Source organism: Lonchura striata, chromosome 26, assembly GCF_046129695.1.
Source record: "Lonchura striata isolate bLonStr1 chromosome 26, bLonStr1.mat, whole genome shotgun sequence".
NCBI classification, from domain to species: domain Eukaryota; kingdom Metazoa; phylum Chordata; class Aves; order Passeriformes; family Estrildidae; genus Lonchura; species Lonchura striata.
The window spans coordinates 3393520-3416471 of NC_134628.1; the positions used below are offsets into that span (position 1 = coordinate 3393520).

General features: G+C 44.6%; 1 protein-coding gene across 1 annotated transcript in view; it reads right to left on the reverse strand.

The window, feature by feature from the left end:
• The window catches only part of CSMD2 (CUB and Sushi multiple domains 2), a 283577-nt gene that overhangs the window by 225536 nt on the left and 35089 nt on the right, over window positions 1-22952 (reverse strand). Inside the window, exon 4 of the mRNA XM_077788452.1 lies at window positions 13108-13220. Within this exon, the coding sequence (XP_077644578.1) occupies window positions 13108-13220 (113 nt within the window). The remainder of the gene's footprint in view (window positions 1-13107; window positions 13221-22952) is intronic.

The window sequence follows — 22952 nt, forward strand, 5'->3', positions numbered from 1 at the left end:
AGACCAAAATAGGACAAATTAAGCATCAAAATTGGACCAAATTCAGCACCAAAATGGACCAAATTAAGAACCAAAATGGGCCAAGGTCAGCACTATAATGGGACAAATGAAACACCATAATGGGGAAAATTCAAACACCAAAATGGGCCAAATTCAAGCACCAAAACGGACCTAATTCAGCAAGAAAATGAGACAAATTCAGCACCAAAAATGGACCAAATTCAAGCACCGAAATGGGCCAAATTAAGCACCATAATGGGCTAAATTCAGCACCAAAATGGACCAAATTCAGCAAGAAAATGAGACAAATTCAGCACCAAAAGTGGACCAAATTCAAGCACCAAAATAGACCAAATTCAAAATCATAATGGGAAAAATTCAAGACCATAATGGGAAAAATTCAGCACCAAAATGGGAAAATTAAGCACCAAAATAGATCAAGTTCAGCACCAAAATGGGACAAATTAAGCGACAAAACTGGACCAAATTCAGCACCAAAATGGACCAAATGAAGAACCAAAAAGGGATAAATTCAAGGCCAAATTTAAGCACCAAAATGTGCCAAATTCAGCACCGAAAGGGCCAAACTCGAGCTGCACAGACCCCTCGGGGCTTCCTGCGCTGGTTTTTCCCTCACTCCACTGCAAGTGTCACTTGAATTTGCTTAAATGCTTTAATAGAGACTCCTATTTGCACGGCCTCTCTCCGGCGTTGATTGGGCTCATTTGCATATGCAAATCACACGCCAACAAGAGACACTTAATATTCTCTCGGCTTCATTTAGGGCTGCAGCAAACGTGGGTCAATCTCTGCTCCATCCTCGGGAGGGGAGGGGGGCTTGGGGCTGAGTCAGCAAATGCTAATTAGCTCTGCTGCTTCCAAGCCTTAAAATCAATTAGTGGGATATTAAGGCAGACTGGCTGGGAGCTCATTGAAGTAATAAAAATCTTTTTGTGTGGTTAAAAAGGGAAAAAAAAAAAAAAAAAAGAATAAGGAGGTTTGACTCTTCCTTCCCTGGAGAGCTGGTGAGTCTGGGATGCTGATGGGGAGAAATGTGGAATGTGGTTCTGCTGGGATGGATTGGGAGGGGAAAAGCAGGAAAATCCCAAATCCACACGGATTTCAGTGGGATTTTCCCCTCTGTGCTCGTTGGAGCAATGGGAACACTCAGGGACAGCAGGAGGAATAACGGGAGCAGCACATCCACAGCCACCAAACCCGGAATGGGAGGGGAAAAGCAGAAAATCCTGCAGCGACCCCATGGATATTTGACCTTGGGAATTCATGGAAAGCTCTTGGATCCAGAGCCAAGCTCAGTGAACATCCCCATTCCTGCTTGCTGTCCCTTTTCCCCACCTAAGGAAATGTGGGTTTATGAACAAGACTCTCCAAATTCCCAGGGAAATCCAGCTAAATTGCCAGCACAGCTAAATTTCAATTTATTCCTTCACCCTCTAATCAAAATTTTTCCTTTATGAGTGCCTGAGCACCTGCTGCAGCCCCGAGCTCATCGCCCCTGCACGGGCGCACACCTGGCTGGATTTTACATCCCAAAATTTATCGGACACGACGGAGCAGCACTCACACAGCTCCTGCCAAGGCTGGCAAAAATAACTGCATCACCCCTGCCATGCCCACTTGCCATTCCCAAGGCTGGAGTGGCACTGCTTGGAATGTGCTTGTGACCAGGAGAACAATTCCAGCTCTGCTCCGTGCTTTTTGTCCCGGAGCAAAGTGGGAATAAGCAGCTCAATAGGGTTTAAAAGGCAGTTTTGGATCTCTCAGGTGGCTTTCTGAGCTCTGGCAGTTGTCCAGAAAACAGCACCTGCTCTCCAAATGCTGCAGGAGGTGGTTTGGGGTCTTCCTAAAAACCGAGGTTTTTATTCACACCACTTCTCCCAGTGCTGGCACAGACCTGAAGCACCAGCAGGAATTCGGGTGAATTTGGGACAAAAAGCCCAGGTGAGGGATTCTGACCAACCAGGTGCTGTTTCTCTCTCCAGATTCCCATTCACGTCACTGCCAGGGAACATTTGTGCCAAATCCCTCATTCCCCATCCATGGTCCATGGCAATGGACCAGGAGCTGCAGGTTGTGAGCAGGGACACGGCAAAAATTCCCCACGAAAAACCTGCTCAAGGCAAACCTGTTGCGAGCCAAATGTTTTCCATGAGGTGGAAACCACTTAATTGGGGACGGAATCGATGCAGGGCTAGGCTTGAAATCTAATTATCCATCTCCTCTTGCACACACTGCCCTGTGTAGAACAACCCTGGCACTCAATAGTATTGACAGTCCTGACCTGCTCTCCTGGTTTTCCACGGAACCCAGAGATACTTTCCCTGCAGATAAAGAGCAAATTAAAGTTCCTGTGCTGGCACATCCCAAAATCCAGGATTTTATGTCCTGCCACGCTGTTTTCTCTGTGGTTTTAGGAGAAGCACAGGGAGAAGAAGAGGAAACAATCTTTATCTGCTCCTTTGTTCTCCCCATGTGCAATGTGGTGTGGAGATTGTTCACCTGCAGGGATGGCTGGGTTGGATTCTGGTGAAGTTGTTTGGGGTCAGTGACCAATGGATCCAGCTGGGTTGGACTCTCAGCAGAGTCACGAGTTTGAGTTAGATGGGTAAGTAAGAAGTAAGTATGTAGAATAGGATAGGATCTCTTTAAATAGTATATTAATGTGATATTTTAATAAAGCTATCCTTCAGCTTTCTGATCTAGAACAGGCAAGATAATTTCTTCCCTGAATTCAGAGTTTTTTTACTATTTTTTCACATTTTTACTGTAAGGATTTTTATATGGGACATTTTCCCACATTTTTACTCTGAGGTTTCCTCTGCTGTGCTCAGCCAGTGCTGGATTTCTCCAAAAGTCTGGATTTCTCTGAAAGTCTGGATGAGGGGTGGCAGGCAGCCCCGGCTGCTGAGGCTGCTCCCCACATGCCCCACTCTGGGGTCGTTTGTTCCTCAGTTTCCCCTGGCCCCGCTGCTCTCCTGCCTCACATCTGCTGCTGCTCCTGCAGCTGGTGATGATTCCACCAAAGCCAAGCTCCCCCTCTGCCAGCCTCGGGATCCCCTTGGAAGTTGCACTGAAGTTGCTCAGGAGTTGCTGAGGCACATTCCAGAAAGGGAAATTGAAACGGAGTTTACAAAAAGGAAAAAAAGAAATCCACCCAAAAAGGGCCAGAAACACAAACAAGATGGATGACGAACCCATTTGGCTGCTGTTATCCAAAAGTAACTCTCTGGCTGCTTTTTAGGGAACAGAGCGTGAATTTTGGAATTCCCAGAGCAGCTGGGGCTGCCCCTGGATCCCTGGAATTGTGCAAGGCCAGGCTGGAGCAGCCTGGGGCTCTGGAAGGTGTCCCTGCCCTGGCAGGGCTGGAACAGGATCAGTTTTGAACCCCAAACCAATCCAAACCTCTGCAGGAATTCCAAATGGGAATTTCCCATCAGCATTCCAAGCTCATTCTGCATTTAGCACCTTATTAATATTGGAAATTTACCCTCACTATCCCCAGCAGAATGTTTGTTTGCTTTTGTGGGGTTTTTGTTTGTTTGGCTTTGTGTGTTCTTCATTTTGGGTTTTTAGATTGTTTGCTTTGTGGTCTTTAGTTTATTCGGGTCTGTGGTTTTTAGTTTGGGGTTTTTTTGTTTGGTTGGTTTTTATTTTATTTGGGTTCGTGGTTTTTAGTTTGGGGTTTTTGTTTGTTTGGCTTTGTGTGTTCTTCACTTTGGGTTTTTCGTTTGTTTGCTTAGTGGTTTTTAGTTTATTTGGGTTTGTGTCTTTTTTGTTTGGTTGGTTTGTGGTCTTTAATTTATTTGGGTCTGTGGCTTTTAGTTTGGTTTTCTTTGTTTGGTTTTAATTTTATTTGGGTTTGTGGTTTTTAGTTTGGAGGTTTTGTTTGGTGTTTGTGAGGATTTAGTTTGTTTGGGTTTTGTGGATTTTAATTTGGTTGCTTTTGTGTCTTTTTAGTTTGGTTTGTGGGTTTTTAGTTTGTTTGGCTTCATGTGTTCTTTACTTTGGGTTGTTTGTGGTTTTTAGTTTATTTGTGTTTGTGGTTTTTAATTTGTTTGGTTTGTGGGTTATTTGTTTATTTTGTTTTTGTGGATTTTTTAACTGATTGGTTTTGTGGGTTTTTCATTTCTTTTATGAGTTTTTGTTTAGTTTTGTGCTTTTTGTTTATTTGGGTTTGGGGGACTTTAATTCATTTGGGTTTGGGGGATTTTAGTTTGTTTGGGTTTGGGGGATTTGAGTTCATTTGGGTTTGTGGATTTGAGTTCACTTGGGTTTGTGGGATTTTAGTTCATTTGGGTTTGGGTGATTTTAGTTCATTTGGGTTTGTGGATTTTAGTTCCTTTGGGTTTGGGGCATTTTCGTTCATTTGGGTTTGTGGATTTTAGTTTATTTAGGTTTGGGGGATTTTAGTTTGTTTGGGTTTGTGGTTTTTAGTTTGCTTTGGGTTTTCCTCCTCCAAGGACAGTCTCAGCCCACCAAACCCAGAAGCTCATCTGGGCAGATTTTAGGGGAAAATCTCCATTATTGAGTTCCCAAAGGCAAGAGGAACTCAACTGATCCATCCACGGAGCAACAGGGCCAAAAAGGGAGCTGGGAAAAGGGAGAAGTGCAGCAGCAACATCCCAACAAATCCCAGAGCCAGGAAAAGCAGCAGGAAATTCCCAACAAATCCCAGAGCCAGGAAAAGCAGCAGGAAATTCCAACAAATCCCAGAGCTGGGAAATGCAGCAGGAAATTCCCAACAAATCCCAGAGCTGGGAGATGCAGCAGGAAATTCCCAACAAATCCCAGAGCTGGGAAATCCAGCAGAAAATTCCCAACAAATCCCAGAGCTGGGAGATGCAACAGAAAATTCCCAACAAATCCCAGAGCCGGGAAATGCAGCAGAAAATTCCCAACAAATTCCAGAGCCAGCAACGCTCCGGCGGGGACGGAAGCAGCAATAAAAATCCAATTTAATTGTATTTTCTCCATCTGTTTGCACAACTCTGCAAAGAGCCCGTGAAGAATGAGCCCAGTATTTCTCTCCAAACAGCTCCAGCTCCTCGGGGTTGTTTCCCTCGGGATTCCAGCGCCTCTAATTCCTGAAAATGAGCAGTCTTCGTGCAGCCCTAATTGTTCCTTTTCAATCGGCGTTTGCAGAGAGAATTTGGTGCAGCTGCCGGCAATGTCTTGGGAAGGGAAAACTCCATTCCCTGGAATTCCTCAGGGATCCACCTGGCTCTGCTTCCCCCCAGGAATTCCCACTGAATTCTGCTTTTTTTGGGGGGAAAAATCCAGACCACCAACAAAAACTCTGCCCTAAAATTAAAATTCTAAGTTACAAAGAGGAATAGTCCTTTAAAAAAAGCATTTTTAAAATACTCTACTTAAATATTCCTGTATTTTATATTTATATGTATATTTTTAAACTAGTCACTTATTGGTTTATATCCCTTTGTATCCCTTGAAAAAAGGGCCCTGGGTCCCTCCAGGAATTCCCACTGAATTCTGCTTTTGGAGGGGAAAAATCCAGACCACTAAAAAAACCCCACCTAAAATTAAAATTCCAAATTCCACACTTGAATATTCCTAAAAAAATAACATCTGACACTATTGCACCCCTCTACTTTTACAGAGCCCTCTTCATTTATATTTTACTTAAACAGAGGTGTATTTTATATCTATCTATATTTAAAATATCATTTATTAATTTTTTCATATTTGTATTTCTTTCTATCCCTTTAAAATATATTTTCCTATATATAAATATATCCATCCCTTTTTAGTAAGTATATTTATATTCTTCTTCTACAGATAGATTTATAAACTGTGTCTTGACAAGGATATAAATGAAAATACAACTCCATGCTCTGCTTGACAAGGTGGGGATTGCTCCCAAGTTGGATTTGGGAAGTGTTTTCCAACCCAAAGAGTTCCATTATTGTGTTTTTCCTTAAGTCCCTTTTTATTTGTCACCCTCTGGTCTAACACAGCACCCAGAGGTGGTGATTTCATCATAATTCAATTTACTTTAATAATTTAATCCTCTTTTATCCCTTCATTAGTGAGCAAATAAACCCCCTGCTCTGCATCCCCTGTTTTATTTATTTATTATTTATTATTTCTGTGGAATTTGTCTCACTTTTCCTCTCACTGTCCCAGACTTTTCTGATTTATTTTAAATCAGCTCTGAGTGAATTCCTCAGGTGTGAGGCAGCAAGGAGGGGAATTAATTCCCTTTGCAGTCCAGCCTCACACATCTGCCAGGGCAAGCAAAAAAAAAATGGGCATTTCTATATTTTTAGGAAGGTTTTTTTTTCACCAAATGAGGCTGTCAAGATTCACGTCCCAGTCAAATTTAACTGGGATTATTTATAACCGGCTCCAAAATTCTGCAGCTGAAAAGGAAATTCAGGACTCCACAGCTGGGCTGGGGCTGGGAAAAAAAATCCTTTAGTGAGAAAAGAAGGAAAAATCCCCCAGTCTGAGGGTGAACGGGGCTAATTAGGAAATCATGTTGAATTCAAGGGACAGTAAACAGGGAAGGAAAACAAATTTAGGGATGCTAAAAGCATGAAAGCACTTAATTTAAATATTTTCCAAATGAGACGTGCTGAAACGGAGCTCCCTGCACTACTGGTGTTTCCTAGAGGCTCCTAAATAAAAAAATTACCTTGAGATCAAAGCATTTGATTGAAATGGAAATGAAATCCTGTCTGTTCTCCCAATTCCCCAAGAAAAATCTGACAACTTTTCACCCCCAGTGTCCTGCCGTGGGTGCCCTCGCTTCTTTTGCCACACCAGCCATTCAACCCAGTGATTTGTGCTGGTCCAAGCCTCTCCCCGGGTGGGATTTTGGGGGCTCCAATCCCAGATTTTCAAACCCCACAGCTGCACTTCTCCCTTTTCCCAGCTCCCTTTTTGGCCCTGTTGCTCCGTGGATGGATCAGTTGAGTTCCTCTTACCTTTGGGAACTCAATAATGGAGATTTTCCCCTAAAATCTGCCCAGATGAGCTTCTGGGTTTGGTGGGCTGAGACTGTCCTTGGAGGAGGAAAACCCAAAGCAAACTAAAATCCACAAACCCAAATGAACTAAAATCACCCAAACCCAAATGAACTAAAATCTCCCAAAAGCAAATGAACTAAAATACCCCAAACTCAAATAAAATAAAATCCACAAACCGAAATAAACTGAAATCCTACAAACCCAAATTAACCCAATTCCACAAACCCAAATAAAATAAAATCCACAAACCGAAATAAACTGAAATCCTACAAACCCAAATGAACTAAAGTCCCACAAACCCAAATAAACTAAAATCCCCCAAACTCAAATGAACTAAATTCCACAAACCCAAATAAACTAAAATCCCCCAAACTCAAATAAACTAGAATCCCCCAAACCCAAATAAACTAAAATCCCCCAAACCTAAATAAACTAAAATCCCCCAAGCTCAAATGAACTAAATTCCACAAATCCAAATGAACTAAAATCCCCCAAACCCAAATGAACTCGACTCCCACAAACCCAAATAAATAAAATCCCATAAACCCAAATCAATTAAAATCTACAAGCCAACACCCTGAAAATTCCCAGGGAGCACCTTGGGAATGCCCAGGGAACACAAATCCACGGAATTATCGGGTTGGAAGAGACCTTCCAGATCATCAAATCCAACCCAGCCCCAACACCTCAGCTAGTCGGGGTTTTTTGGTTGGTTGGTTTTTATTTTATTTGGGTTTGGGGTTTTTGTTTGTTTGGTGTTTGTGGGGATTTCATTTGTTTGGGTTTTGTGAATTTTAATTTTGTTGGTTTTGTGTCTTTTTTAGTTGTCCAGGGAATGGACAACAATTGAGAATGTCCAGGTAGCAAAAACACCCTGGGAATGCCCAGGGAATGCTTTGGGAATGCCCAGGAACATCTTGGGAATACCCAGTGAACACAAACACCCAGGAGTGCCAAGTGAACAACCTGGGAATGTCCAGGGAACACCTTGGGAATGTTCAGTGAACGCCTTAGGTATACCCAGGGAACACAAACACACAGGAATTCCCAGGGAGCACCTTGGGAATGCCCAGTGAACACAAACACCCTGGGAATGCCAAGTGAACATCTTGGGAATGCCCAGGAAACACCCTGGAAATGCCCAGGAAACATCTTGGGAATGTCCAGTGAATGCCTTGGGAATGTCCAGTGAACACACCCAGGAACACCCAGGGAATGCCTTGGGAATACCCAGGGAACACAAACACCCAGGAGTGCCCAGGGAACATCTTGGGAATGCCCAGGGAGCACCTTGGGAATGCCCAGTGAACACAAACACCTTGGGAATGCCCAGGAAACAACCTGGAAATGCCCAGGGAACATCTTGGATATGTCCAGTGAACACACCCAGGAATGCCCAGGGAATGCCTTGGGAATGCCCAGGACTGCCCAGGGAGCACCCTGGGAATGCCTTGGGAATGCCCAGGGAGCACCCTGGGAATGCCCAGGAATGCCCAGGGAGCACTCCAAGAATGCCCAGGGATGCCCAGGGAACTCCCTGGGAATGCCCAGGGATGCCCAGGGAGCACTCCAAGAATGCCCAGGAATGCCCAGGGAGCACCCTGGGAATGCCCAAGAATGCCCAGGAATGCCCAGGGAACACCCTGGGAATGCCCAGGAATGCCCAGGGATGCCCAGGGAGCACCCCAAGAATGCCCAGGGATGCCCAGGGAACTCCCTGGGAATGCCCAGGGATGCCCAGGGAGCACCCTGGCACACCAGGACGTGGCTGTGTCCCCATCCAGCCCCCTCTGCCCTCCAGGAACGTTCTCTGCTCACACCAAGCCCAGCTGATGCCTCCCCGGGGCTGGGCAGAGCAGACAGCACCGTCAGTGCTTTTGTGCCACTTTGATGCCTCCAGCCGTACTTTCTTCCTGTCCTCCTTTTAAAATAATAATAATATATAAAAAAAAAAAAGTTTCTGACAGCTTTTGTTCCCAGTTTTAAAATTCTGTTTCTTTTGGTGCATTTCCCAAGGCTGGCTCCGAGGGAGGAGGAGAATGATGAGGGGCTTTGATGGCAGATCACAGCAGGGCCATTTACTGCGGGACTTGAAACGGGAATTATCCCTCGCTGCCTCTTCCCTGAGTCACACATTGCCGACTATGGGGCTTCTGGAAGGAATTTTGAATGAGTTACAGACGGGACTGCTGAGTTTTAGGTGATGGGATTTATTTTTCTCATCTTCGCCATAGGCAGGAAGGGTGATGTGAAAAATGCATATTTTATGATTGGCTTTTTGCAGATGTTACGATGAATATTATATGTGTAATGTGAGAAAGTTGTGCTGTATTAATTGTCTTAAGTAGTCTGTTAAATACAGTTTTAGGTTACAACATAATGTTGAAATAGAAACTCTGCGATGCAGGATTTGTTACAAGCTCAAGCAATAAGATGAGTTAATCAAGAAACTCTTCAATGTCAGTGAAGGGGGCCCATAAAGAGTTCCTGCCTCCTTAGCAGAAAACACAAACATTCTTCCACCTTCTCTCTGTCTTTATGGAACCACCACGATTAAGGAGAAGAAGTTGACAAACACCAGAAAAGTTCTTAATTTGCAAGGGATTTATGCATCATGTATGAGATCTATGAATATGCAACAGGTTGTTGCTTTTAAGGTTATTCCTTTGTTCACAAGGGATGCTTGTTGTGACTGAGTGTCCGAGAGCATCCGGACATCTGTAATTCTTTCCTTTTTATTGCCTTGTAACTGTCCTGACTCTAAACTTTATTACTCTAATTGTATTACTATTTTTAGAACCATTTCATTATTATTCAACTTTAAAATTTTAAAAACCAAGTGATTGGCGTTTTTCACAGGTGAGTTTTGCTCACATCGTTACTGCACGGTTCAGAAGGTCACAAGACCCTTAGTTACAAAATGTTTTAAGGATTTATTGACCAATAAAGCACTGCCAATAAGGGTATTTATGGTTTTGATCCCAGTCTTTAAATATTTAATCTTATGGACACATGCTGCAGTGTAAGCTTTCTTAGCCAATCATGTTATGACACACAAACCTACAGTACTGCATTCTAATTTTTTTTTGTTTACCTCTGTAATTACTTTTATTTTTTCTATATCCCAAACCCCAAAACTCTAAACTTTCTTCTTCTTAACCTAACGTGTCTCTGCTTTAAACTACAAATGCACATTCTCGCTTCTAGCACCAAAGTTTGGAAGCCTTTTCCAAGGTCTCAGATCAAATCCTGGGTTTAAGTCTAAGTTTAGGCTTCCATGCCCAAAGTTCTGAGAGTTCCCTGCATTTTGGAATCCAACAGCCAAGGAACTGAAGCTGCATTCCTGCAGCAACTCAAACTGCATTTCTCACCTCCCTCAGCCTTAATGAACACCCAAAATGTGAATAATTTGCTTTGGGGCAGGCTCAGGGTGGTATTTCAGCAAGTGAGCCCCTCTCCCACCCTCAAAATAAAACTCTGATTTATGCCAACGCTCTCTCTGTCACTCTGACTCGGGTTAAGTTTTAAATACATTTATTTTCCCTCTCAGTTAGAGCCTTGAAAGCCTCCTAATCACCAGCCAAATAAACCCCAGATCGTTTCAGATGTGTGTGACTAAAGGGCAGCCCTGGCGCCAGCCTTTGTACAAGATTTCCTGCAGCATCAAGGTAATGAAAGAACATTACAAAGTGTACAAGGAGCTGTGTGTAAATGCCAAAAAATGAACTGGAAATGTCAAGAAAGTGCAAAAGCAGCTGCGTGTCCTCTGTGCCAGGATTTGGGAGTGACGTGTCTCACACGGAGACTGACAGATGTTCCAGCAGAGGGGCTGCAAATGGGCAAATCTGAAACAGACCCTGAAAATTTGGGGGGAAAAAAGCAGTTTTGCAAATGGATTTGCCTTTCCTTCCCACAGGTGCTGAGCTCACCTGCCCTGACATCTTCACCTGTCCCAAAAGCTTCACCGGCCCCAAATTCCTCAGCTGTCCCAAAATTTTCACCTGTCCCAACATCCTCAGCTGTCCCAAAAGCTTCACCTGTCCCAAATTCCTCACCTGCCCCAAAACTTTCACCTACCCTGACATCCTCAACTGCCCCAAAACCTTCACCTGTCCCAAAAGCTTCATTTGTCCGAAAGTCTTCACCTGTCCTGACATCCTTACCTGCCCCAAAACCTTCACCTACCCCAAAACCTTCACCTAACCCAACATCCTCACCTGTCCCAACATCCTCAGCTACCCCAAAACTCTCACCTGCCCTGACATCCTCACCTGCCCCAAATTCCTCACCTGTCCCAACATCCTCCCCTGTCCTGACATCCTCACTTGTCCTAAAACCTTCACCTGTCTCAAAACCTTCACATGTCCCAACATCCTCACCTGTCCCAACATCCTCACCTGCTCCAAAAGCTTCACCTCTCCTGACATCCTCACCTTACCTGATATCCTCACCTGTCCCAAAACCTTCACCTGTCCCAAAACCTTCACCTTTCCAAAACCTTCACCCGTCCCAAAAGCTTTACCTTTCCAAAACCTTCACCTGTCCCAAAAGTTTTACCTGTCCCAAAACCTTTACCTGTCCCAGAACCTTCACCTGTCCCAAAATCCTCCCCAGTGCCCCCAGCCCTGGGAATACCCAGAGCTGCTCTCTGACCTTATAGGGACCAGTGGGACAATCCTGGGCCAAGCTCTGTGCCCACTGCTGACCCCACAGAGCCCCTGGTGGCTTCAGCTCCCCCAGAACCCTCCCAGAGCCTCGGGGCAGAGCAGAGAATGAGAGAATTCCACCAGGAACTGGAGGGGGTTTGAAAATAACTTGATTGTCACAAGGAGGAAATGCTGTGAGGCTCCACCATCACCTCAGTGAAGGCTTTTCCCTGGCTGAATGTCTGGGGTAATTGGCCAGCTGGACTCATTACCAACAAGTTCTCAGCCTTAATAATAATTTTAAGAAAAAAAAAAAACAAAACAACAAAAAAGCCCAAAAAAAAAAACAAAAAACAAACAAACAAAAAAAAACATTTATGGGGAGCTGAGCAGCATTTTAGGTTCAGTAATCAACAGCCGTGTAAGCGGAATTTTAACATGGTTAATTTGTCATTTCCTCAGCAGCACCATGGAACATCATGACCTGACTTCCACTATAAAACAGCTTTTTCCAGATGTCCAAGGGATCCACTGGCCCAGAGTGTTGGAGGGTTTAAACCTTCACACAAAACCCTTCACCCCCACGGCCCCAGGGCAGCAACCACGGGGTGAGTTCAGGACTGGGGCAGGCAGGGGGGGAAAAAACAAAAGAAATGGATGAAGAGTATGTAAGAGAAATGCAATAATTCAAATCTCCTGCAGTACTTCAAATCTCCTGGTGCCCACATGGACACTGCTCCTGGAAATCCCAGTGTCAGCCCCACGTTACTGAGAGGAACGAGGGATTTGTCTTCCCAAACCAGCTGTGGGTCTGCTGGTAGATAAAACCAGCACTGAGAGAAAAGAAACAATGGGGAGGATTCCACTGATTGGTGAATGGAAAAGGATATTTGCTTTTACAAATAAACTGTAGGTTTGCTGATAAATGAAATTGGATATTGAATGATGAAAGAAACAATGGGGAAAAACCCTAAATTCCAGAAGAATTAAAAATTAAAAGGGAGGGTTGTATATTAGAGGGAAATGTTTGGTATCAGGTGTTCTGGGAAGTCTGAACCTCTCAAATATGAAATTGGGATAAAAAGGAGGCTGCATCCTCCAAAAATTTGAGAGACCCCAGGGAAATGCCCCAATGCCTCTCCCTTTATTGAAATAAAGTTCCAGGACTCCTCTGTCTCCTTTTTGGACATAAACCTCAGGTGTTTGTGGATGAATTTTCCTGACATTACCCACCCTTCCCAGCTATTCCAGGGAATTCAGCCTGAGTACACTTCTAATGAAAAAAAATAAAAAAACAAACCACACTCTGCTGGAAGGAACCAGCAATTTAAATGCTGAAAAAAAATATATTAATTTACACAACGACGAAGCAGAAATATCCAGATGCTGGTAGAGATTCTGCAGCTCAGTTTCCACCTCCCAAGCCCAGCTGCAGCTCCTCCTGGACTCACCCTCGTAGCTGGCCTGGAAGCCTTGGGCACTGACGGCGTAGTCACTGACGAGCCACAGGGACAGCACCAGGCCACTGCTGACGATGGGAGCAGGCAGCTGGAATCCTGTCAGCCTGGAAAAAAACACAGGGAGGTCAGGAAAAACCGACAGCAAGGTCAGGAAAAACCCACAGCAAGGTCAGCCCCACCAGGAAGAACCCAGACAAGGTCACAGTCACTGAGAAAAACCCACAGGGAGGTCAGGAAAAACCCACAGAGAGGTCAGAAAAAACCCACAGGGAGGTCAGGAAAAACCCACAGCCAGGTAGGAAAAACCCACAGGTAGGTCAGGAAAAACCCACAGCAAGGTCAGCCCCACCAGGAAAAACCCAGACAAGGTCACAGTCACTGAGAAAAACCCACAGCAAAGTCACATTCATCACTTCTGACCTGAAAAACCCCACACAAGGTCACACTCACCAAGAAAACCCACAGCGAGGTCACACTCACCTGGAAAAACCCACAGTGAGGTCAGCCCCACCAGGAAAAACCCACACAAGGTCACAGTCAGCAAGAAAATCCACTGCAAGGTCACACTCATCACTTCTAACTTGGCAAAAAACCCACAGCAAGTCACTTCTGGCCTGGGAAAAATCCCACAGCAAGGTCACACTCACTGGGAGAAGCTCACAGTGAGGTCACACTCAGTGGAAAGAAAACACAGCGAGGTCACACTCACCACTTCTGACCTGAAAAACCCACACAAGGTCACACTCAATGGGAAAAACCCACACAAGATCCCACTCAGTAGGAAAAACCCACACTGAGGTCACACCTATTGGGAAAAACCCACACAAGGTCACACTCAGCAAGAAAATCCACAGCAAGGTCACACTCAGCACTTCTGACTTGGCAAAAAACCCACACAAGGTCTCACTCTCCAGGAAAAACCCACACAAGGTCACACTTACCACTTCTAACTTGGCAAAAAACCCACACAAGGTCACACTCACCACTTCTGACCTGGAAAAATCCCATCCAAGGCCACACTCAGTAGGAAAAAGCCACAGCCCTACAAAAATCCAGGTGTGGGGTTGATCCCATCACGCTCCTGGAGGAGCTCAGAGCTCCAGAACAGCCGGGACAACCTGAGAGCAACAAATCCTGGGCTTTTCCCACCTTCCCACAGGACTGCTCCTGGAATTTTTCATGGTTTTGCAGAGTTTCTCACAGGTTTTCTTCACTGGTTCTGTCCCAAACCCCTCCCTGCTTCACCAACCCAGCCCGGAGCAGACCCCACACCATGGGACAGAGATTTTGGGGTGCTGAGTGAGCCCAGGACTTTGCTCAATAATGCTTAAAATGTTTTGAGAACCTTGGGGGTAAAAATCTGACTGAAGCTTTCTACAAACGGCACTAAACTGAGCCCAAAAAATGGGCAAAAAAAAAAAAGGATGTTAATAACTAATTAAACCTTCAGTGTGGTGCCTGCAGAGGGTTTGACATGGAAGGTTCTGGAATCCTCCCCAGCCCAGCACCAGGACAAGGTTGGGGGTTTTATGCAGGGACAAAATGAACCAAAGGATGGTTCCCAGCTGCTCCCCGAGGTAAAAACCCAAACTGCCAGCCAGGAAATTGGTGCAGAGGGTCTGGGAGCTGCAGGAATTCCCAGGGCATGGCCACAAAACAAAACCAAATTACTTAAGAACTGTTAATCCTTTTTCCCTCTCAATGCCCTCGGGCCCCACGTTGGGCGCCAAAATCTGTCTTGGTTCGACAAGACAGGAGTCTGTGAAAGAGGGCAAAGCCTCCTGTGCAATGGAGAACGGCAAACCCCCCTCCCTCTGAATTACCAGGATCTTTAAATTAAAAGGCTCTCAGGCAAAGATATGGGAATGGGAGTAACAATTCTTTACTAGGAGAAAACTAGATAACAATTTAAAAAGGCAAATGCAATTGGTACAAACAAAAACTAGTGATAATGTCCACAAGAGTGAAGAGAAGAAAATAAAATGGGACAAATCCAGCAACTCCCACCTGCTTTTCCCTTATGGACTCACAGCTAAATGACAACTGATTTTATTTTAAAAACCTGTTGATTACTGATTTTCATTAATCCCAGACACAAAGCCCTGGTGCTGAGCAATCCCCAGACCAGCTTGTTCCCCAAAATTACATTTTACAACTTATGGATCTCCTTGTGAAAAATGCAGATTTTGGCAAATGTTACAATGAATATTATATGTGTAATGTTAGAAAGTTGTGCTGTATTAATTCTCTTAAGTAGTGTGGTAAATATAGTTTTGGGTTACAACATAATGTTAGAAACTATGTATGTGGGGAAGTTTTTTTTTTTTAGGAATGAGATACTCACTTTGAGGAACACCTAAATCTTCCAAAGAAAAGGAATTTATGTTTTTCTTATCAGAAGAAGCTAATTTCTTCAGGCCTTGCTCAGACTCGAAGACACCATGGAGATTAAAATAAACAGTTGACATACAACAGACAGAGTTTCTTGTTTTAAACAGAATGTATGCATAAAAAGAAAGATGAAAGATATATAAATATGCAACAAGTGTATTGGTTTAAGGGTGATTCCTTTGTTCACAAATCATGCTTTTCATGACTCAGTGTCCGAGGACAGTAATTCTTTGCTTTTTATTATCTTATAATTGTCCTAACTCTAAATTTGATTACTCTAATTCTATTATTATTTTTATAACCATTTTATTATTATTAAACTTTTCAAGTTTGAATAGCCAGGTGACTGGTGTTTTTCACACATCCAAAGGGATTCCGGGACAGATTTCCAGTTTTAAGCAATCCCCCAGGGGACTCCTGCTGCCATTCCTGGGGGATGCAGGAATCCAGGAGCAATCCCCGAGCTGCCCCAAGCCCAGACTTGGACAAAACACGGGAGCAGCAGGACCTGAAGGAATTTGCTATCATTTGGGATCAAGAGTGCTCAAGGGATCACAAGGGCAGGAGTAGCACCAGATAAACAGGAAAAAATGAGAATTTAAAGCTTCTTACAACACACTCTGAGGTTTATCCCACGTGGAGCAGCCAGACTTTTGGCCAGGAGGGCAAAGGATCAGCTGTGATACAAAGCTCCCTGACCCTTTAAGAAATACCTGGAAATGTTATTTCATTCAGGGCATTTCCTCTCTTTTCACAAAACGAAAAGGCACCCACAGAACAAAACCACATTTGGGGGGCACCATTTAAATTTCTCTGAGCACCCAGCCCAAGCAGATCCTCCTCAAAATCATCACCAGCCCCCAGAGACAGCGGGGGAGCTTCCTTCCTCTCTGCCTCTCACTGAGCAAACCTAAATATTATTTCACACACATTTGAGCTCTGAGTGATGAGAGCTGACGGGATCTGCCTGAGAACTTTATTGAAGCAAAATTTCCAGTTGTTGGCACAGCTCACGGAGTTGCCAGCCCATGATTTAGGTTTTAATGTCAGCGCAGCAGCACTGAGCAGCCCTCAGCATAAAATCCATGGTCTGGGCAAGCTGGAAGGACAATTGCTCCTGGTTATTAACAACCAGAGGTTCCAGAAGAAATCAGTTTTTACTCTGCTGAGTGAAGGTGTCATTGTTTTTATTAATTAATCTGGCAGTTTAATAATTAGAGTGGCCTGCTGAAACATCCATGCACTTAAAAAAAATCCAGGAAAATGCCTGGACCAGCTCTAATAAAAGCAGAACCTTCTGATTTCACCACCCCTGATCAGCCCATCCCATCACCCAGGAATCTGTTCATGCTTTTCTCCTGTTTATTGTATCCAATATCATATATCCTGTTTATTTTATCCAATTTATTATAATTTCTCCTGTTTATTAACAATCAGAAGTTCCAGGAGCCAGAAGGATTCAGTTTTTACTGTGCTCAGTGAAGTTGCCGTGGTTTTTATTAATTAATCTAGCAGTTCAATTAGAGTGGCCTGCCGAAACATCCATGCACTTAAAAGAAAAATAATCCGGGAAAATGCTGGAGCAGCTTTAGTAAAAGCAGAACCTGCTGATTCCACTTCCCCTGATCCCACCACCCAGGAATTTATTGACCCAGAGTGGATGTGCTCCCTCTGAGTGCTTTTGGCATCGTGGATTCTGCTCACAGCCCCTGTGCTGAGAGGATCCCACTTTGCAGATGTTGCTTTTAATTCAGGGCAGCACAAACACGTCCTTTAGCTGTAAGGAAGGAGCTGCTGTCCCCCAGGAGTCACGGGAATTAAGTGGTACCTGAAACAACACTGCCCTGCAGCTTTTATCCCAGCACAGCTGCGATTCTCTACTAACAGGGCTTTAAAAGTGTCTGTGCACTAGGGCATGAAATTGTCCCTGAGCTTGTTCTCAGCTTTCCACAGAGCCCACGCTGGCTGGGAAAACAATTTCCAGGGGAAACTCTAGGAACTGATAAAGCCCAGCAGCTCTGATCCTCAGAGGTTCCCTCGTGTGTCCCCAGGCAGCAGAGCAGCACCAAAGGCATCAAACCTGTGAAAAACGCCAATCATCACTTGGTTTTTCAAAGTTTCAAAGTTTAATAATAATAAAATTGTTATAAAAATAATAATATAATTAGAGTAATCAAAGTTTAGAGTTAGGACAATTACAAGACAATAAAAAGCAAATAATTACAGATGTTTGGATGCTCTCGGACACTCAGTCAGGAAAAGCATCCCTTGTGAACAAAGGAATCACCCTTAAACCAATACACTTGTTGCATATTTATAAATATTTTATGGCTATGCATACATTCTATTCTAAACAAGAAACTCTGTTGTATGTCACCTGTTTCCTTTAATCCCCATGGTGTCTCCGAGTCTGAGCAAGGCCTGAAGAAATTAGTTTCTTCTGATAAGAAGCCATAAATTTCTCTCCTTTGGAAGATTTAGATTTTCCTCAAAGTGAGTATCTCATTCCTATAAAAAACCTCTCTATTTTAACATTATGTTGGAACCTAAAACTAATATGCAACTTAAGAGAATTAATACAGCACAACTTTCTAACATTACACATATAACATTCATTGTAACATTTGCAAAAAGCCACTCATAAAATCTGCATTTTTCACAAGGAGATCCCCTCTGCCCACAGAACATCCCAGGAAGCAAACTCAGGCAGGAAGAAGCAGGAGATGCTGCTTCAATCAGGGAAATATCTGTGTACCACCTCCCACCTCTGCCCCACAGCCCTGGCTGCTCCTGCAGGGAAATCCTGCCCTGGGATGAGCTGCATCTGCTCCTGCTTCTCACTGAAATCACAATAAAAGCCACTTCTCCTCTTAAGCCTCCAGCCAGAGCACACAGATGATTTTGTTTTTCCTTCTCTGATGTCCTTGTTTTGTCCAAGTGAGAGCCCAGGCAGCATCCCCTTGAAGGAACACTCATTTACCATGGCCATGTTCAAAACCTCAGCTCTGCTGTTCCAAACCCCCAGGACAGCCAGCACTGGCAGGAATCCCTGCTTGGTAACTGTTCTCCTGCCTTCCTCCCTAAATCTGCACTCCAGAGAAATGTAAACAACAGGAAGAGCAGACAGAACACGGAATCATTCCCCACCAAACAGCAATTCTGACATCGCTGATCTTTAGGGCAGCAACAACAAAAAACACACGCGCTAACAAGGCAAGAAAGCAGCAAACTCCATTCTGTGTTTTTATGGAGGTGAGGGCAGTGATAACAGCAGGAATAATCATATTCCATTCCTTCTGTACCTCCAGCCAAATGGATTATTGAGTGATTATCCCCTTAACGTGCTCGGAGCCAGCGCTGATTGTGTGAGATCTGCAATGTGTTTTTCATTGGCTTAATTTTGCTCCTGCAGCGAGGAACCAAACGAAACCAGTGCCAGAAATGCCACTTGATAAGCTTGCCCTTGCAAAAAATCAATATATCCAAACAAATCAACACAGAAATCCTCTGCTCTGTTTGCATCCCTTGCGCTCTGCCTCAGGTGTGCCACAGATGCTGCAAATCTTCCTGGTTTGGCTCCCAACTTGAAGCAGGATGGGAAAAATCAGTTTTGGGAGAGCTGGTGGCAGTGAAAAGCTCCTTCCACAGGTGAGAAACCCCACCTGGCCGCGAGGCTCAGCCTGGATGGGACAGAATCCCAGAATCCCAGAGTCAGGGAGGCTGGAAAAGCCCTCCAGGACCATCCAAGCTGTGCCCAATCTCCACTTTGTGCCCTGGGATGGGCTCTCCAAACCTCCCTGGGCAATGCCTGACCACCCTTTCCATGGAGAAACGTTCCCTAAAATCCAATTTAAACCTCTCCTGGCTCAAGTGGAGGCCGTTCCCTCTCCTCCTGTCCCTGTTCCCTGGAGCAGAGCCCGACCCCCCGGCTGTCCCCTCCTGGCAGGAGCTGTGCAGAGCCACAAGGTCCCCCCTGAGCCTCCTTTTCTCCAGGCTGAGCCCCCCCAGCTCCAGCAGGAGCTTCCCTGGACACTCTCCAGCCCCTCTGGATCCTCTCAGTGTGACAGCACTGATGGAAACCTGCCCCGTGCCCCTCTGAAAGAGCTGAGCCCAGCCAGAGCCCCCGGCTGCTCTGCCCAGCACCTCCAGCCACACCTGAACTTTTCTTTTTCTCCCAAACCCCAACAGCCAGCCAGGACCCCCAGGCCTGTTCCAAGCCCCCTCAGCTCCATCTGTTGCACATTTCCTGTGAAAAATGCGGATTTTATGATTGGCTCTTCGCAAATGTTACAATGAATGTTATATGTGTAATGTTAGAAAGTTGTGCTGTATTAATTCTCTAAGTAGTGTGGTAAAAGTAGTTTTAGGTTACAACATAATGATAAAATCAAGACTATGTATGTGGGGGAAGTTTTTTTAGGATGAGATACTTGCTTTGAGGAACACCTAAATCTTCCAAAGGAGAGGAATTTATGGCTTCTTATCAGAAGAAACTAATTTCTTCAGACCTTGCTCAGACTCAAAGACACCATGGGGATTAAAGGAAACAGTTGACCTACAACAAAGTTTCTTGTTTTAAATAAAATATATGCATAACCATGAAGGATGTATGAATATGCAACAAGTGTATTGGTTTAAGGTTGATTACTTTTTCACAAGGGATGCTTTTCCTGTCTTAGTGTCCGAGAGCATCCGGACATCCGTAATTCTTTGCCTTTTATTACCTTGTAATTGTCCTAACTCTAAACTTCATTACTCTAATTCTATTATTATTTTTAGAACCATTTTATTATTATTAAACTTTTCAAATTTGAAAAACCACGCGATTGGCGTTTTTCACATTGCCCGTGCCTTGGATGCAGCACGGCCGCGCCGCTCGCGCTGACGCACTTGGGGAGTGCAGGTGCCATAATTAAAGCCCAGCCCATTATTTTTCTGGTAGGATGCCCACCATCAGCTCAGGCTGCAATCAAAACAGTTATTGCAGCTGGCAATCCAGCAGCCTTTAAAGCATAAATGCTGGAGAAGTGTCTCAGAACATCTAATGAAAATGCACTGGATTGTGTCATTTAACCCAGCATTAAATTACACCACCCCATAGCTCGGTGAGCTTTTTCTGCCTGTCATTTCAAGGCACCTGTTGGGGAAAATTTCCCATCAGATGAGGCACCTCTCCTTGCTGTGTGCAGGGTAAATGACAGCAGCCTGGCACCCCTGCACCACCCTGGGATAATGATCCTCTGGAGGCAGGAGTGAGGGAGGGGATGCTGCCTGTGAAAAATGCGGATTTTATGATTGGCTTTTCGCAAATGTCACAATGAATATTATATGTGTAATGTTAGAACGTTGTGCTGTATTAATTCTCTTAAGTAGTGTGGTAAATGTAGTTTTAGGTTCCAACATAATGTTAAATAGAGACTATGTATGTGGGGGAAGCTTTTTTTAGGAATGAGATACTCGCTTTGAAGAACACCTAAATTTTCCAAAGAGAAGGAATTTATGGTTTTCTTATCAGAAAGAAAACCATGGGGATTAAAGGAAACAGTTGACATATAACAGACAGAATTCTTGTTTAGAATAGAATATATGCATAACCATGAAGGATGTATACGAATATGCAACAAGTGTATTGGTTTAAGGGTGATTCCTTTGTTCACAAGGCATGCTTTTCGTGCTTAGTGTGGACTTAGTGTGGACTTCAGTAATTCTTTGCTTTTTATTGTCTTGTAATTGTCCTAACTCTAAACTTTATTACTCTAATCATATTATTATTTTTAGAACCATTTTATTATTATTAAAATTTGAAAAACCAGGTGATTGGTTTTTCTGCCCAGCCCTGGGGGCACAGCTGGAGTGCTTCTCCCGCTCTGGATCCTTGGAAGGAGCTCCTGGGGAGCTGTGGAGCTGAGGAAAGGCTGAGGAGATGCTGAGAGGAGCCCTGAGCCCAGGTGCTGCTGCCTCAGCCTCTCACACATCTCATCCCTCCTCCATCCTGAAGAACTTCCCCTGCTGCCCGTGGCTGTGGATAAATCCACCCCTGAGCAGCCAGCTCGCTCTCTCCTGGCATTTCCTCAACCTTGGCCAGGGCAGGAATTTCCCCCCTCAGCGGCTCTGTTCGATTTTCCCCGTATTTATGAAAGAGAAACACAATTACAGCGAGATGTCAGCTTTTTTCCAGAGCCCATGGACACGAAGGCTCTCATTAATCATCAATAAAACAAGCAGAGCATGATCTGAGAGCACTCCCAGCTCCCAAATGCTGCAGACACTTAAAAGGCAGCTCTGTCCTCCAGGCACAGCTCGCTGGTGTCACTGAGATAGTTGTCCTTTCATTTGCAGCCCTGCAAGGCTGAAATGATGCTCTGGACCAAAAAAAATCAACTCTCAACCAACTTAAAAGGATCCTGCAGTGACACAAGAACAGCTCCCAGCTGGATTTACCCGAACTGGTGGAGGGATTTGTGCTCAGAAGCGAACTGCTTTTGTTTGGGAGGCAGGCACGGAACGAACACCTGCACAGGAGTGCCCCAAGCACCAGCAGCTCCTTGGATCTGCTCGTATTTCACTCACATGGCCCATTTCATCCCATCCCACCTGCTGCAGAATTGATTCCAAACCAGCACAACCCACTGGCTGTGCCATTCACTGTTGGAATTTTTCTCTACCACGACAGTAACAAGCAAGGGGTAAAAACCCCCAGGTTTTTCTGCTCCTTAACCTCTCCCGGTGCCATAAACACCAACGATTTTCCCAGGAGTTTTACCTAGCACAGCTCTCAGTCTCAGGAATCAGCTGCACCTCCTTCCCTTGCCCAAGCCAAGCACAATCCATCAAGGCCCAGGAGCCCTTTGCTTACCTCTGACACTGAGAAAGCTTCATTAACCAACACGGGCTCGGGGGACAGTGACAGAGCTCATAAATCCCAGCCTGGATGGATTTCTCCACTTGTTTAAAGCAGGGTTTGGGTCAATTCCCACTAGAAAAGTGTTATTTATAGAGCCCAGAGTCAGCACAGCCAGCTCAGATATATGAGGCCTTCATGGCTCAGACTGGGGACAGGTACTGAGCATCAAATTTCAATAAATTTGATTTTCCATGCAATGCAATGGAGTGGGAAGACGATGGAGTTGGATGTGATTTATTCTTTTTGTCACATCCCTTCCATGCTTGTTTTTCCAAGATTTCCTGTGACTGCAGTGGGATTTTGTCCCCTCTGCCCTGCTCAGGTGAGACCCCACCTGCAGAGCTGCTTCCAGCCCAGGAGCTGGGACTGGGGAAGTTGTCCCTGCCCATGGGATGAGCTTTAATTCCCTCCCCACCCAAACCCTTCCACAATTCCATGAAATCCAAGTGCGACACCTCTATCCTCAGCCTCGCTGTGACAAACCAAGAGGAAGAAAAAGACAAAATCACAGGAAAGTTCATCAAATCTCAGTCACCCCCTG